The sequence below is a fragment of the Labeo rohita genome, chromosome 13 (assembly GCF_022985175.1).
Source record: "Labeo rohita strain BAU-BD-2019 chromosome 13, IGBB_LRoh.1.0, whole genome shotgun sequence".
In the NCBI taxonomy this organism is placed as follows: domain Eukaryota; kingdom Metazoa; phylum Chordata; class Actinopteri; order Cypriniformes; family Cyprinidae; genus Labeo; species Labeo rohita.
In genome coordinates, this window is record NC_066881.1 from 32,775,783 (window position 1) to 32,793,972 (window position 18,190).

At 32.3% G+C, this 18,190-nt stretch overlaps 1 protein-coding gene across 1 annotated transcript in view; it reads left to right on the top strand.

Annotated features, from left to right (window-relative positions):
* Positions 1-18,190, top strand: part of mertka (c-mer proto-oncogene tyrosine kinase a) — a 43,134-nt gene that overhangs the window by 17,992 nt on the left and 6,952 nt on the right. The window contains exons 6-17 of the mRNA XM_051125842.1: positions 212-327; positions 619-802; positions 2,430-2,575; positions 10,165-10,300; positions 12,055-12,196; positions 15,129-15,217; positions 15,315-15,410; positions 15,495-15,575; positions 17,042-17,134; positions 17,273-17,391; positions 17,481-17,590; positions 17,941-18,100. Of these exons, the coding sequence (XP_050981799.1) occupies positions 212-327; positions 619-802; positions 2,430-2,575; positions 10,165-10,300; positions 12,055-12,196; positions 15,129-15,217; positions 15,315-15,410; positions 15,495-15,575; positions 17,042-17,134; positions 17,273-17,391; positions 17,481-17,590; positions 17,941-18,100 (1,472 nt within the window). The remainder of the gene's footprint in view (positions 1-211; positions 328-618; positions 803-2,429; positions 2,576-10,164; positions 10,301-12,054; positions 12,197-15,128; positions 15,218-15,314; positions 15,411-15,494; positions 15,576-17,041; positions 17,135-17,272; positions 17,392-17,480; positions 17,591-17,940; positions 18,101-18,190) is intronic.

The window sequence follows — 18,190 nt, forward strand, 5'->3', positions numbered from 1 at the left end:
GACATAAAATCACATCTTAACATCTTTGACCCATGTATGACCCAAGTTCTTCATCAAATATTTATATTTTTATTTCTGCTTTATTTCATCAAACAAACAAATAAAAGATTTTCATTAGTTTTAGTTAACAATAACAGCACTGCCCAAGAATATTTTTCTCAATCCTCATGTAGTTTCACATCATCGATTGATGTTTTTTTTTTTTCCTCAGAGCTTCCTGACAAAGTGTCGAAGGTCACAGTAGTAAAACGTGAGGCCAACAAACTCCTCATAAGCTGGATGCCGGGACACGACGGCTTCTCTCCCCTCAGCACATGCTACATCACAGTAAGAAATACAAAAGAATGAACGCCACTTGTACAAGGTCACTGTATTGTGATGGAACCACTGAGGAACATAGTGTTCAGGATGATTTCTTGTTGTTTGGTGCTCCTAAACAAGTTCTAAGCTCAAATTTTTACCTTTAAAGAAATGGTTTCTCCTTCAGTATAAGATTATACACGTCCATCACTTGGTAGTGTAACAGCACACTTTCCAAACTAAAAGAAACAAGTCTTTGATTGAATGATGACTATAATTTTTTGTAACACATTAAATGTCCTCCATCCACTTTTCCAGGTGCGAGAGCTTGGCCGTGAGCCAGGGAGTCCCACTGCCGCACATCCCACACACGTGCCTCCGTTCCAGTATGAAATCACCAACCTTAAGGCCATGACATGGTACAACATGAGCGTGTCCTGCACCAATGAGATCGGGTCGTCGCCACCCAGCGCCTGGGTCCAGAGCAACACCACAGAGGGTGGTGAGTCTGTTCACATTCCTGGAGCAACTTCCTGTGCTTTTGTAAATAAAACTACCATTCAGTGTTTAAATGTTTTTGAAGTGCATTTCTTCTGCATTTATGTGTTCAAAAATACAGTTAAAAACAGTAATATATTTACAATTTAAAATAGCTGTTTTTTATTTGAATATATTTTAAAATGCAATTTATTTCTGTAATTAAAAGCTGAATTTTCAGCATCATTACTCCAGTCTTTAGTGTCACACGATTCTTCAGAAGTCATTCTAATATGCTGATTTGCTGCTCAAGAAATGTTTCTTATTAATAACAGTGTTAAAATTAATAAAAGTGAAAAAAGTTGGAAGATGAAGTTGTGTGAATTAGAGTCAATAAGAGAAGTAGCTTTTTTCTAATACGAGAAACTAGGATAGAATTCCTGTAGTATGTAATTGTCTTTTTATATCCAAGAGTTTTCCAAATGCCAAGTGGGAATGGGAGTGAGCTGGTAGTTAGAAATGCTTTTCCTTTGGGGTGTGTCCATGAAGGATTTCCTCTGTATTCCTAAAAGAACAGTGAAGGATATTTTCAGTCACTGATAAGCATTTTGCTTCATCATGCTACTAAAATGACCAATGTAGGTTTAAATTTAGTTATTTTTTACTTCTATTATTTTATGTATTTTTATATTATTTTTGTTGTTTGTTTCCAATTAGTGCTTCATCTTAAAATTATTTCAGTTAGGTGCCAAGGAAACACTTCTGATTTTCATTTATTTTAAGTTTTTCATCTAGTATTTATACTTTACTTAATAGTTTTCAATTCAGTTAACAAAAATGTTTTTAATAGTTTTAGTTTTAGTTTTAGTTATTAATAATAACCCTTGTACGGGGTCATATTTCACTTCAAGGAAGTAAAAAATTATATTTCTTTCTATCTTTTTGCCTAGGAGCCATTATTTCCTTGCATTTTAATTTAATATGTATATAGGTTATTTTTATTATTTTATTTTATGAACATCCTTTTATGCCTTTTTATGTTTTAGTCCTTTTTTTGTTTGTTTTAAAGGGGTCATCGGATGCTAAGTTCACTTTTTCATGTTGTTTGAACATTAATGTGTGTTGGCAGTGTATGTACACATCTACCCTATAATGCTAAAAATCCATGCACTGGTTTTTATTTAATCTGTAAAAATAATATCCCCTTTTTCAAATCGAGACTTTTTTATATCTTTGCAATCGCCTTTCCTAATAATGTGCTAGTTAGCAAGTTTAGCGGCTAAATGCGGCTCAAGTAAACAGGCTCGTCACTCCACAGAGAGTAGAGAGGGGCGGGGTGAGCAGAGCTCATTTGCATTTAAAGGAGCAATCCCCTCAGAATGGGATGATTTTTGCAGAGCTCATTTAACAAGTTAAAAAGGGTGTTGTTTTACACATCCATTGAGAATTTTTAACCAAAGTATATTATAGACTTTTCATTAAGACCCTGAAGAGTCAAATCAACTTGTGGAAAATGGACATCCGATGACCCTTTAAATTAGTCCTGTGGTCGATATTTTGCATACTGCTCAAGAGAGGATTTATCTGAAATGAAATTATGCTGTTTTATTTAAATTTTTATTGTTTCATCAAATTTGTTCCAAATGTTACAGTTCCATCAGAAGCTCCCCAAAACCTGACTGTTCATGTAAACAATTCCATGCTGATGATCAGATGGGAAGCTCCGCCCCCTGACAAGCTAAATGGAATCTTGCAAAGATATGATGTCACTGTTATACACGGGACTCAGAAAAACACGGTTAGTAATTGGGTTTGCCATCTGTGTTTTTGGTACTAACAAAATTACATTTTCTAAGCAACAAACACAAAGCGAGAAACAAAATTATCTCTTTCAGTTTTCTGTCTCACAAAACTCTTTGCACTCTTTTCGCAGACATAACCGACTGCTTTTGTAACTCGTGTGTTTTTAACATAAACTTGTGTGTATTTGACCATTTAAGCACAATGAGACATGAAAGAGAACTTAGTTTAATACTCACAAGCCGCTTTCTGTGCGCATACTTCAGATGAGTGTACTCAGAAAACCCTGTAAGAGAAGATTAAACTAATATGCCTTATTTCACCACGACAGACATTATGATAAAAACCAAACAGATGTTTTTTTATCTGAGTATCTGAGTTATGAGCTGCAAAGGCACAGCCCTATTCTGGAAAAGGGGGCGGGGAGCAGCAGCTCATTTGCATTTAAAGAGACATGCATGAAAACAGCGTTTCTCCTTCCACTCAACATAAATGATCTGCAGGGTGTTTTGAGCTAAAACTTCACACATTCTGGGGACACCTGAGACTTATATATTGTAAAAAGAGGGGCATAATACGTTTCTTTTAAGAGTTTTGTGGCTCTCGAAATATAAAACCCCCCTAGACAGAGTTTATAGTGTCTGGTTATCCACTACGTAATCATTTATTTTTATTGCTCACTTCATCAACTTCCCCCAAGTTGCTCAGAGAAGGGTTTTGCTCCGTATTGCTCAACAGACACAGTGCTTCATTGGGTCTGAGATCACAACAAGACACTTTCACCAGCTGTGAGGAAATTAGCTGGAGGATTTACAATTAAACAGCTGTTCTTGTTTCTAAGATGAAAGCGACAGTCTGAGATCATTAATTAATTTTTACGGTTTCCTTCGGCGTGCCAACCTGCTTAAGTTCAGCTGTATTACTAAAAGCCCCTTGAACAAATGTCTTCATTATGATCAGATCAGTTTGCAGTGTCTGATATTTGTTAAAGCAACAGTTCATTTAAAAAAAAAAAAATGCTTAAAATTTGCCTTCAGGTAGAGATGCTCATTTTAACCAATTACCCATATAGGACATATAAACGACATCCACATCCCAGAGCATGTGCTACATGAGCTTTTGTGCTTAAAAAGTAAACAAGTTTTTATTTTCCAAAAAAAATGACCAATCAGATAAGACCCTTCTTCCTCGGCTGGGATCGTTTAGAGCCCTTTGAAGCTGCATTTAAACTACATTTTAAAAAGTTCAAATTCGGGTCACCAATGAAGTCCATTATATGGGGAAAAATCCTGAAATGCTTTCCTCAAAAACCATAATTTCTTTACGATTGAAGACAGAAAGACATGAACATCTTGGATGACAAGGGGGTGAGTACATTTCTTGTAAACTGTTGTTCTGAAAGTGGACTTCTCCTTTAATAATCGGTTAACAAGCGTCAATTGTCAGTTAAGACAAATATCCGAAATGAGCATCCCTACCTTCAGGCCATCCAAGATGTAGATGAGTTTGTTTCTTCATCAGATTTGAAGAAATGTAGCATTTCATCACTTGCTCACAAATGGATCCTCTGCAGTGAATGGGTGCCGTCAGAATGAGAATCCAAACAGCTGATAAAAACATTACAGTAATCCACAAGTAATCCACTCCACTCCAGTCCATCAGTTAACGTCTCAAAAAGCAAAAAGCTGCTTGTTTGTTATAAACAAGTCCATTGTTAAGATGTTTTTAACTTTAAACCATTGTCTTTCTCCAGTGAAAAAGTGATCTTGTCTGAATCAGGAGAGAAATATGCACAGATCAAACGAAAACAGTCCAAAACAGTTCTAAACAAATGTCACCCTGGACCACAAAACCAGTCTCAAGTCGCTGGGGTATATTTGTAGCAATAGACAAAAATACATTGTATGGGTCAAAATCATAGATTTTTCTTTGATGGCAAAAATCATTAGGATATTAAGTAAAGATCATGTTCCATGAAGATATTTTGCAAAATTCCTACTGTAAAACTTAATTTTTGATTAGTAATATGCATTGCTAAGAACTTCATTTGGACAACTTTAAAGGCGATTTTCTCAATATTTTGTTTTTTTTGCACCCTTGGATTCCATATATTCAAATAGTTGTATCTTGGCCAAATATTGTCCTGTCCTAACAAACCATATATCAATGGAAAGCTTATTTATTCAATATTTAACCAGTTTTGAAAAATTGACATGACTGGTTTTGTGGTCCAGGGACACAAATATGTTTGTGGATTTTGATTTGAGAGAACAACAGGAGATGGACTTTTTCACTAGAGGAACTGTTATTATGGAAAATGGACTCTATTTTAGATGGAAACAAAGATTTGAAGTTAAAACGTCTTAATGATGGATTTGTTTCTTATAAACCCACAACCTTTCGCTTCACCAGCTGTTAATTGATGGACTGGAGTGGTGTGGATTGCTTGTGAATTATTGTGATGTTTTTATTAGCTGTTTTGGACTCTCATTCTGACGGCACCCATTCACTGCAGAGGATCCATTGGTGAGCAAGTGATGGAATGCTACATTTCTCCCACAGAATGGATTGTATGTGCAGCTAGATCAAATAGAATTCAAGGTCAGTTGTATAACAACAAGGGGAAAAAGCAGCGCTTGTTTATTAGTCACTAGGAAGTGTTGAACATTATTACTGTTGAAAACACTAAACATGTGCCGATAGTCTGTCACCCCTCAATGCCCTTTGTGGTCTTTGTCAATGACCAGTGACCGATCTTATGGGAGTGGTTTTGTTACAGCATGGCATTTAGTTCTCCTGACACAATGTGTTCTTCCTGTTTCTGTCCTGGTGGCAGGAAACCAACAGTGTGGAGAAGTCATTTGTTATTGTCCGTCTCATGAGTCACCACTGAGTGACCTGGAATTCGTGACGACGCATCACTGTCTGCGATTAACAATCTGCCATGACTGACCTGTGTGATCTCACACTGTGAACACAACAGTAACTGGAAATGAGTGTCATGCATTCAGACTCACAGCTGCCCTCAGATAGACACCTGTTGCTGTCCTTCACCAAAATGACTCGTTAGTTTGTCAAGTAACATCTGCTCATAGAATAGTGAAGGATCTTGGCCTGCGTTTATGTTTGGGTTTTAGTTTTAATCTCATAAAACTTTTCAGTAGTGTGTACAGGGCAGTGTTATTTTCATATTATTTATATACTTTTACAATTTTTATTAATATTTTAAATTAGCTTTAATTTTTATATTTTCAGTTTTTGTTTGTAGTACATTTTTGGTCATTTGTATATGTGCTTTTGTCATTTTTTTTAATAATGTTTTTTATTTTATAAATATTACTGTTAAGTTATTTAACAGTTATTTAAAAGTATTTATTTTTATTTCAGTTTTAGTGTTAGTTTTTATTTGTTTCCAATTAGCACTTTTGTTGCTTCAGTTACTAACTTGTTTCATTTAGTGGCCAAGGCAACATTTCTAATTTATATTTAGTTAAATTTTGTTTGTTTGGTTTAATTTTGTTTTAGTTTAATTGTTTTGGTTTTATACCTTTTATTTGAATTAATTATGTTATTTTAAAGATATTTTTAGTTAATAATAATAATAATAACAACTTTGAAACAGGGTAATTTTTTTACCACAAATTTATTTTATTTTATTTTTTACTTTTTATTTATTTTTTTATTTTTTTATTTTGAAGGTCCTTTAATGCCTTATATATTTATATATTATATATTTTTGAATGTCCTTTAGTGCCTTTTTATATTTTCTAGTCTAGACAAGAAAATGCCCTGGATATGCTGATTTAAATAAAGTTATTACAGTATATTGCATGAAATTTACATTAATGGTAGCTGGGAATATATGTTTGCTGTTAAGTTTAGAAGTCTAAATAAATATTCATTCATTGAGTGCACCGCAGATGCTTGGATGTTTGAGACCATAATGCACTGCAGTAGGTGATCAGATCTATTTTCAGTAAGTGAAAGTCTTTTAGTCAGTCAGATTCTTGGTGAGTTTGAAAAACATGTTGTTTTAGGTTTAGGCTTGGGTTAAACATAACTGCTGAGTTTGTTTTTCTGACAGTAGTCTGAGGGGTTCCTTCAACAAATGGAGGGACAAGAATTGAAAAACTTCAAGACCTGTAAAAAAACAGGAAGCCATTATGTGAGCTAGACGACCAGAAGTGGCTTATCGCAGGATTTAGTTTTACTTTTTGGTTTGTTTATCTTTCTAGCATCTCTTTAAACTTAATGGTTCTCATGCATAGCCAACAGAAATGTGCATGATTTAAGGTAATCATTAAAAATTCATCCGAAGTCACCTGGAAGATATTTAGGTTTATGTTTAAGGAATGATTGACTAAGAAAAACAAATTTATTAGCAGTGTAAATCTCTGATCAGAGGCTGACATTTACATGCACCCTAAACTGCACCAAGTGTGCTTCTCAGGGCCCCTAGAACGACTCACTTCTTGTTTTTGGAGAAGGGCAGATGCAGTTTTTCATTTGTGGATGTAAACGCGACGAACTGCATGATTAAAAACTCACTGACTTAGTTCAAGTGTCAGCATGTCTGGGAGATTTTAGGAACAGGAGTGACAATGGCAGCTTTACGCAATCAGCAGCATGTGTCACATGCGTCTCTGTGTGTGTTAATTTTCCTGGATCCTGCAAGCACGTGGCTCACGAAAAACAGCTTCTCTTTTTATTTTTCTTTCTCTTTTTCCATCCGCCTTTAGGTTTTGTTTTTACACTGTTTTTGGAGTGATTTCACACAAAGATGTTCTTTCCCGAAATTCTAAACTATATGTCCTTAACACAACCCTGATATTGTAAAATCTTAAATTGAAAGAGAAAGAATGAGATACATCAGGCTTTTATGACTCATATAGTATGATATAGTGAAAATATGGAGCTTGAGAAGGAAAACATTTAAATGCTTAGTTTTATGATCAAAGCTCTGTTTCATATCATACACTGACCAAAATTATAAATGCAACACTTTTGTTTTTGCCCCCATTTTTCGTGAGCTGAGTGCAAAGATCTAAGACTTTTTCTATGTACGCAAAAGGCCTGTTTCTCTCAAATATTGTTCACAAATCTGTCTAAATCTGTGTTAGTGAGCCGAGATAATCCATCCATATCAAGATGCTGATTAGACAGCATGATTATTGCACAGGTGTGCATTAGACTGACAACAATAAAAGGCCACTCTAAAATGTGCAGTTTTACTGTATTGGGGGGGGGTCCAGGGGGGGTCCAGGGGGTCCGGGGGGGGGTCCGGAAACCAGTCAGTATCTGGCGTGACCACACATCTCCTTCGCTAGGGATGAAACGATATCACTTTTTTACAAACCGATACGAGTATGAGTAATTTCATTTGTGTACTTGCCGACACCGAGTACCAATACCGATACCTGATACTTCTTAGATTTGGTTTCAATTGAAGTGCAATTAATTTGGAGCGAGGTTTTATTTTTTGCCTATAGTAAGGATGAATACAAAAATCTTTAACAGAAGGCTATTCCAAGCTAAAAATATACACATCTTTTTGGTTTTAACAAAAAAGGCAATGTCATCACTTTAGACAAAATGTAAACATTTCCAGATAAAGGAAATGAAAAGTGCTGCATAGTTAACACACCCAACTTAACAAAAAGGGAGCAGAACTGTTACTCATTAGCATTCAGTTATGCAAAGTCTCAAAACACTATTCTACTATTAGTCTTTCACACAGACTGCTAGTTTCACTTTCGTCGTACAGTCGTGTCTGCTTAATGTTGAAAATAAATGTTTATAGTGAATGCCTCTATAAATTTAGTTTCATATTTATGAATTTGTTTTAATCCAAATGATGCGTGTGCTAAGTGAGCAAACATCAATAAAGATCACGCAACAAAAGTGCGTGCTCTCTCTCCTTCTCTTTCTCTTTGTCGCTCTTTCTCTCTCTCTCTCTCTCTCTACTGTTAAATAACTTGTGCATTGCTTTACTTACTTGTTTTTGACACATCCGACCGAACTACAAACTTTCCAGTGATCTTTCTGTGCATCTTCGCCGCCGTGCGCTCAATCCACTCTGCATGCTTTGCCTATCAGCTCGCACGCACCAGCTATACAAGCCTTGATACTGAATGTTTAACATTATATTACTTGCATACATATACTTCCTAGACATCCTTAATTTCTAATGACTCCATTCTGCTGTCTGTTGTTCTGTTGTCGGTATTTCTTTGCCTGAATACGCACTTGTCACATGCTGTGTGGTATCGGCATTTGGTATCGGGGCATTTTAGCGAGTACGAGTACAGGAGCTCAGTATCGTGCGTCTCTATCCTTCGCTTAGAGTTGATCAGGTTGTTGATTGTGGCCTGTGGAATGTTGGTCCACTCCTCTTCAATGGCTGTGCGAAGTTGCTGGATATGGGCAGGAACTTGAACACGCTGTTGTAAACGCTGATCCAGAGCATCCCAAACATGCTCAATAGGTGACATGTCCGGTGATTATGCTGGACATGCAAGAACTGGGATGTTTTCAGCTTCCAGAAATTGTGTACAGATCCTTGCAACATGGGGTTGTGCATTATCATGCTGTAACATGAGAGGATGGTCGTGGATGAATGGCACAACAATGGGCCTCAGGATCTCATCACAGTATCTCTGTGCATTCAAAATGCCATCAATAAAATGCACCTGTGTTCATTGTACATAACATAGGCCTGCCCATACCATAACCCCACTGCCACCATGGGCCATTCGATCCACAATGTTGACATCAGCAAACCGCTCACCCACACGACGCCATACACTCTGTCTGCCATCTGCCCTGTACAGTGAAAACCGGGATTCATCCATGAAGAGAACACCTCTCCAAAGTGCCAGACACCATTGAATGTGAGCATTTGCCCACTCAAGTCGATTACGACGACAAACTGCGGTCAGGTTGAGACCCCGATGAGGACGACGAGCATGCAGATGAGCTTCCCTGAGACAGTTTCTGACAGTTCGTGCAGAAATTCTTTGGTTATGCAAACCGATTGTTGCAGCAGCTGTCCGGGTGGCTGGTATCAGATGATCGTGGAGGTGAAGATGCTAGATGTGGATGTCCTGAGCTGGTGTGGTTACACGTGGTCTGCGGTTGTGAGGCCGGTTGGATGTACTGCCAAATTCTCTGAATGCCAATTGCACGCTCCCTCAAAACTTGCGACATCTGTGGCATTGTGATGTGTGATAAAACTGCACATTTTATAGTGGCCGTTTATTGTGGTCAGTTTAAGACACACCTGTGCAATAATCTTGCTGTCTAATCAGCATCTTGATATGCCACACCTGTGAGGTGGATGGATTATCTCGGCAAAGGAGAAGTGCTCACTAACTCAGATTTAGACAGATTTGTGAACAATATTTGAGAGAAATAAACCTAAGTTGCTTCAGTCTGAATACCAGACTAGTATAAGACAGCTTGGACCCGCATTAAGGTTCATGCTGCTCTCTGTTAGACTTTGACCTTCCGATGTTTAAAAATATTTTGGTTCTGTGTCTGCAGGTTATATAAATGTATATGTAAATTGTATGTGAAAATGTGTTTCAGATTTACAGCATCACCACAGAGGCCACAGTGATGCTGCAGGTGTTCAACACCAATTACAGTGTGGAGGTGGTGGCCTGCACTCAGAGCGGCTGTGGAACCAAAAGATCAAGCCGCTTGTTCTTTGTACCAGACTTTGGTGAGTAATGCAAGAACCTTACCCTGGGTTTTACTATGTAACAAAGAATGATGTAACAAAATATTGCACTGCAGCGAAACTGAAAAAAAAAATGTATTTATTGCATTTATATATATAGAAATACATAATTTTGTAATATTATACTTTTTAGTTTACTTTTTATTTTTTCATAGATTATTTTAATGTATTTTTTGTTTTATATATCATTTTATTTGTTTATTTATTGTATGCATTTCTTGATAATTTGTTATATTTGTTTTTGTTTAAATTATTATTTAAGTCACATTTTATATAATTTATATGTTATTTCAATTTTATTTTTATTTTTTGATTTATTTCATGTATTTCTTGATAATTTTCTGTATAATTGACTATTGTCCCAGGTAACTGATATCCGCTGTGGATTTTATATATTTATTTGTATTTTGTGTGTGTATGTGTGTGTCTTTTAAGTTATTATTTAATTCATATTTTATATAATTATATTTATAGATTTTTAAATAATTTATATTATTGTATATAATGTAATGTAATAATATAATACAATATAATATAATTATTTCAGTTTTATTTTTATTTAGTTTTTTTATGTATTTGATAATTTTCTGTATAATTGACTGTTGTTTCAGGTAATTGATATCTGCTGTGGATTTATTTGTTTGTTTGTTTGTTTGTTTGTTTGTTTATATATATATATATATATATATATATATATATATATAATTTCTTGATAATTTTCTGTTTGACCCAGGTAACTGCTGTGGATTTTTAAAGTTATTATTTAATTCATATTTTATATAATTATATTTATAGATTTTTATATAATTTATATTATTGTATGTTTTATTATAATATAATATTATAATATTATTTCAATTTTATTTTTATTTTATTTTATTTTATGTATTTCTTGATCATTTAATGTATAATTGACTATTGTCCCAGGTAACTGTTATCCACTGTGGATTTATTTATTTGTTTGTTATATTTATATATTTTTATAGTGTGTGTGTGTGTGTGTGTGTGTGTGTGTGTATACATATTACTTTCAGTTTTATTTTTTATTATATTATTTTATTTTTAGTTATTTATTTTTACTGTAGAAGGTCCTTTTAATGCATTTGTATTTTTACCAAGTCTAGTCAAGAAAAATAACAGCCTTCCTGCAAATACCATCTTAAAAATCTAGCCCATGGCACTAATGCAGTTCCTGGAATCAGTTTTAATGAAATGTGTTGTTGATACTCATAAGCACTGCAGGAAACCTGAATTACTGCCTTTTTTAGGAAAGCATCCTGCTGAACTGCAAATGAATTGCAGTAAATGCATGCACAGTTTCCCATAAGAAACGTTTCCAGTCAATTATAAAGTTAAAAACCTCCATCAGATGCAGTCAATTAAATACAAATAGTCTTACAGCAGTCAGGAGGGATGTTTGTTTGGGAAAGAATCAAACACTTATGCAGTTAAACAGCTGAAGTTAAATCACTCTTTTGTGATCTCAGCATTTTGGACCAAAAGAGGGTCATGAAGAAAGGACACGTCATCACCTGTTTAATGAAGTTACCAGAGGAAAACCTCAAGCTGCTGAATTGAGCTTTGGGATAAAAAGACATTAGTGAGGTTCAACAGGAGTACAAAGGATAAAGGATAATATTTTAGTATTATGCTGACCTTAGTTTAAAAGTACATTTCCCAGGCTTGTTGTGTATAAAGCTGTTGTTTATTAATGCGGGTGTGTGTTCTGCTTTCAGAATTGCCTGATCCTCCATCCTCGACTCCGATTCCCAGTCGCCCTGACTCCGCGTACATCATTCTTGGAGTTGTTTGCAGTTTCTGTCTGTTGATGGTAGTGATGTTTTTGGCCATGTGGTTGCACAATCGCTCTTATTTACAGTAAGTTCTTTTTGTCATTTCTCCTTTTCTTAGTCAACATGAAATTAAAACTGTTTACTTGACCAGTTCCTGGTCTTCTTATGAATAAATAAAATAAAATATAAAATAAAATAGTACTATTTTAACATACAAAATAAATTAAAATAATATACAAAATAAAAACTAAAATGAAATAATATATAATATAAATATATATATATATATATATATATATATATATATGTATGTGTGTATATGTGTGTGTGTGTGTGTGTGTGTGTGAGAGTATGTATATATTATATATATATATATATATATATATATATATATATATATATATATATATATATATATACCAGTTCCTGATCTTATTATACATAAAATAAAATAAAATAAAATAAAATAAAATAAAATAGTACTATTTTAACATACAAAATAAATTAATATAATAAACAACAACAAAATAATAATAATAATAATAATATTCTTAGTCAACATGAAATTAAAATTGTTTACTTGACCAGTTCCTGGTCTTATTGTGAATAAAATAAAATAACTAAACATAACATAACATAACATAACATAGTACTATATAACATAAAAAATAAATTAAAATAATATATAAAATAAAAAAAATAAAATTATGTATATATCAGTTCCTGGTCTTAATGTCTTATTTAGCATTTTTGTCTCTTTTTTTCCCAAGTTAAAATAGCTAAACATTCTTAAATCAAGATACAAAAAACAACAAAAAAATAATTATTTGTATAATATATATATATTTTAATGTCATCTCTCCTTTTCTTAGTCAACGTGAAATTAAAATGGTATATATATATATATATATATAAAGGGTTTCACAGTTGCTCTTATTTGCAGTAAGTTTTGTACTTTTTTAACATAAAAAATAAATTAAAATAATATACAAAATAAAAAATATAAAAAAAATAATATATAAAAAATATGAATTCCTGGTCTAATAAAATAAAATAGTGCTTTTTTAACATAAAAAATCTGTATATATCTGTATAGAAATTACATAATAAATTAAGCAAATAAATAAAGCAATATTTAAAACAAACAATTAAAATAATAAACAAAGTATTAAAATCCAGACAAATCCTGATTAATACAGTCAAAATCTGTCTTTTTTTCAGCCTGTTTTGGGTTGCAAATGCAGTTTCATTTAATTACTGTCTTCAGTGTCCATATGCATTTTTTCCTTGTTATTTTGTTTTTCTTAGGTGTTTTGAAAGGCATCTCATAATCCTAGCATTTCATTTTGTCAACTCAGGATTTAATTGCTGTAATTGTTGTTAAATCTCACTGTGCTGTGTGATATTCAGACGTCTTTTCATTCCAAGAGCAGATCTGAAAAACAAAGGCTATTTTAGAAACCAGAGTATGTTCATCTTAATGTACTTGGAGCAAGAAATTGAAGGCTTCAGGAAAGAAAAGTAGGGGGAAAGTTGGTCTATAAAACCAGCATGGCTTCTTAGTAAAAACAAAATTATGGAGGACAGGGTTGGCCAAAGCAGCGTTGAGCGAAGAGTCTCAAATTACATCTAGTTGTTTGCAAGTCAGACTAACAACAACATCTCCTCCTTCACTCTCTGGAATCCTTTAACAACTTCTGGCTGACTTGAACCATAGTTTGCAGTGGGGGATGTGATGGTTTTGCGGTCAAAGATCCACTAAGTTACTAACCAAATTGAAACCGTTCAAGGTCCCTTAGAGTGCATCTAAAATTGCTGCAAATGTGGTAAAAATAAATCTAATCTGCACTGCAAACAGACAGGAAAATTAGTATTCGCATGTGGAGTTAATGAAATGTTTGACTGTTTTAGTATTTTTGTCTCTCTTTTTTTTAGTAAAAATATCTAAACATTCTTAAATCAAGATGTAAGCAAAACAATTTTTTTTTCATTATTTTGTAATATAAAAAAATATAAAAAAAGTATTAAAATGAATAAAAGTTTTTATATAAATAACAATTTAAATAATAGTAAAATAATATATATAAAATTTTCTTGTACTATTATTTACATTTTATTTTTATATATTATTTCATTTATTTTTTCGTATTATGTGGTTACACCATTGGCAGCTACTTTTTGTTTTATGCTTAAACACTTTTTATTTTATTTAATACGTTTTTCAAAACAAATGACTAGCTGTGTCATTATAATTTAAATTTTATGTTTTTATTTAATATATTTTATTTATTGATAAACTTATTTATTTGACGATTGTCGATAATAATTGACGATTGTCCCAGGTAACTGATATGTGCTGTGGATGTATTTATTTGTTTAATTATGTATAATTATATAATTTATATCTATAGATTTTTATATCGTGTAAATTATATTCTTGTATAATTTATTAAATGTATTGTTATTATTATTATTATTATTATTTCAATTTATTTTTATTATATTATTTTATTTTTATTTATTTATTATTACTTTAGAATGTCCTTTTAATGCTTTTGTAGTAAATAAATTAAATAAACACATAAATACAATTTTACATTTTTTTACGTCAAAAATTAAAATATACAAAATACCAAATATAAAAAATAAGATAACTTAAAAAATACAATTGAATTAAAAAATTTAAAAATATAAAATCTAAAATAATATATGATATAAAATAAAAAAATATATACACACACACAATATAATTTAAATTATGTAACACATAAATGACAAAATATTAAGCAGATAAAATATTATATAAAACAAACACTTAAATTCAACTACATTCAGCACAGATTTGCTGCAACTTTTAAGTACCAAAATTATTAAATGATTAAGTTGATAATTTGTATTATTTTGGGGGGACTTTCAAACTGTGACTTTAAACGAACATGTAACATGTTGTTTTTGTTTTGCTTTGTGGTTGTCGTGTCTATTTATGTATAAATGTGTATCTCTGGTGCCCTCTACAGGGGTTGGTTTGGACCTGATGATAAACTCACTCCAAACGTCGAGTACAGACCTCAAAGATCCTACAACCGCTCAGTTATTGAAATCACACGTACGGCATGCATTATTTGTATTTTTATGAATTGAATGTATCCATTTTACAAAAAAATATGTGTTATAGATTATAAAGTATTTCTTCATTCTCTTAGTTGCCAGTCTGGGCATTAGCAGTGAGCTTCAGGCCAAACTGCAGGACGTGATGATCATGAGGAACCTGCTGTCCATCGGGAAAGTCCTGGGAGAAGGTGAGGACGCAGTCTGGTGTTTTTTTTTGTGTTGTGATGCAGCTCATAACAGATGGATCTAATGGCCTGACATCTCTCTTACAGGTGAATTTGGGTCGGTGATGGAGGGGCATCTCAGACAACCTGATGGGACATTGGAAAAAGTTGCTGTCAAGACCATGAAATGTAAGTCAAATCTTTGGGTTTTAAAAATGAAAGTAATTTCAGTTGCAATTTCTTTGAAATTATATTTATATTTTTTAAATAATTTTTAAAAAGCATTACTTTTATTATTATTATTATTGTTGTTGTTGTTGTTGTTGTTGTTGTTGTTAAAATATTTAAGTGTTAATTATTTTTAAGCATTATTTTACATTATCTTGAAAACAATGTTTCACATGTACTATTAATTATTATTATTAATAATAATTTATTTTTTCTTTTTAATATATAGGTTTCACATTTTATTTACAATTATTTAGACAAAAAAACTTTTTTTATTTTACTGATTTTTTTATTTATTCTTTGTATATTTTTATTTTAGTATTGCGTGTTTTAATTTTTTACAATTTGGGGTTTCAAAAATGAAAGTAATTTTAGTTTCAGTGTCTGAAGATCTTAAGTCTTAAAAGTTAAAACAAATATTTGTAATATTTGTAAGTATTTTAAGCATTATTTTACATTTATCTTGAAAAAATGTTTCACATATTTTTTTTATTGTTATTATTATTTTAAATATAAAGGTTTCACATTTTATTTAAAATTATGTAGAAAAAAAGCATTTGTTTAATTTTACTGATTTTTTTTTTTTTAAAGTTATTGTTAGTATGTTTTTATTATTGTTATATTATTTTAGTATTTTATTTTTTTGTTATATTTGTTTTATTATTATTTTTATATTATGTTTTAATTTATTAAAATTGTGGGTTTTCACAAATGAAAATAATTTTAGTTTAAGTTTCTTGGGTATTTTAAAAAAGTATTTTGTTGTTGTTGTTGTTGTTGTTGTTGTTGTTTTAAAAATATTTGTTTTAAGTATATTAGTTTCACATTTTATTTAAAATTAGTTAGGAAAAAAATACTTTTTTTATTTATTTTTTTTTTTTTGTATGTTTTTATTTTATTATTGCATCTTTTTTAATTTATTACAATTTTAGTTATTACTATATTTGCACCCAGATATTTTTTAGGTTGACTTTTTTTTTTTAATTGACTTATGAGAGCATCTTATTAATTTATTAATTACGTTAAGGAACAAATTCATTAAAATTAATTCTCACTATTACCAATTTTAAGTATTTCCTACAGTCAAATCAACATTAAATACAAAAGCGTCTGTAAATTATGTCATAAACGTTAACTGTGCATCTTCCGTGACTCAATTGTAGGACGTTTTTACTTTAGATATTGATAGAAACACTGTTTTTGGATTTTGTTGTATTCTTTATTTTGCATTTTCAGAGCTAATTTTATATTAATACATTAGCCACATATTCAACACTTGCTTTAAGCAGCATGAACTAATCTGAGAGCTAGCTGATCATTACAAGGGCTTGCAAAGGCACTAAACTTACATTTTATGTGATATCTATATGTCTAGATGGAATATAATAAAATATATGAAATGAATGATTGATTTCTGCATCTTTCAGTGGATAACTTCTCCCAGAGAGAGATTGAGGAGTTTCTGAATGAAGCTGCTTGCATGAAGGACTTTAACCATCCTAACGTCATCAGACTTTTAGGTAAAAAACATGCCTGAATGCTCATCATAATCAAATAGAATAAAAACATCTGCTATAAATTTGAAATATGAAATGCGTAATATGTTCAGAAAAATGCATATATTAATCTTCCGTTAAATTGTTGATTTGTTCACACAGGTGTTTGTTTAGAGGTTGTTTCAGGCCACTTTCCTAAACCGATGGTTGTTCTTCCATTCATGAAGTACGGAGACCTGCACAGCTTCCTCCTTCGCTCCCGTCTCGAAGAAGATTCTGTGGTAAATAAGCAGCACTACTCTTTGTCTACATGCATGAACCAAACTGTGATGGTCTAACAGGATAGTTATATGTTGTGTTGTATTTCCAGTATCTCCCTACGCAGATGCTCCTGAAGTTCATGATTGACATCGCTCTAGGAATGGAGTATCTCAGCGGCAGAAACTTCCTCCACCGGGACCTGGCAGCACGCAACTGCATGTACGTATCCTGAACTTACAGTCTCCTCTAAACTTTGTCAGGGAAACACCAAGAAAGGAAAGATTTCAGAAGGATCATGTGACCTGAAGACTGGAGTTATGTGCTGAAAATTCAGCTTTGCATCACAGGAATAAATTACATTTTACAGTATATATATAGATATTTTAATTTGCAATAATAGCAATAATTTATTGGAGTTTTAATTAAATAAATGGAGCCTTCGTGAGCAGAAAAAGCTTTTCAAAAGCATTAAAAATTATTGTAATGTTTGGGGGAATTTTATAACTGTTTATATGGATTTTTGAAGCCTCTGTGTTTGTTTTAAGCATTTCATATTTTATTTCATCCAGGTTACGTGATGACATGAGTGTGTGTGTTGCTGATTTTGGCCTGTCAAAGAAAATCTACAGTGGTGACTATTACAGACAGGGCCGGATAGCCAAGATGCCTGTCAAATGGATCGCTGTGGAAAGTCTCGCTGACAGAGTGTTCACGGTGAAAAGCGATGTGGTAAGAACTGTCATCACAGCCATCTTTATTGTTTGTTTTGTTTGAATTTATAGTATGTGTGTTGTTTTTTTAGTTTCTACAATTGATCTG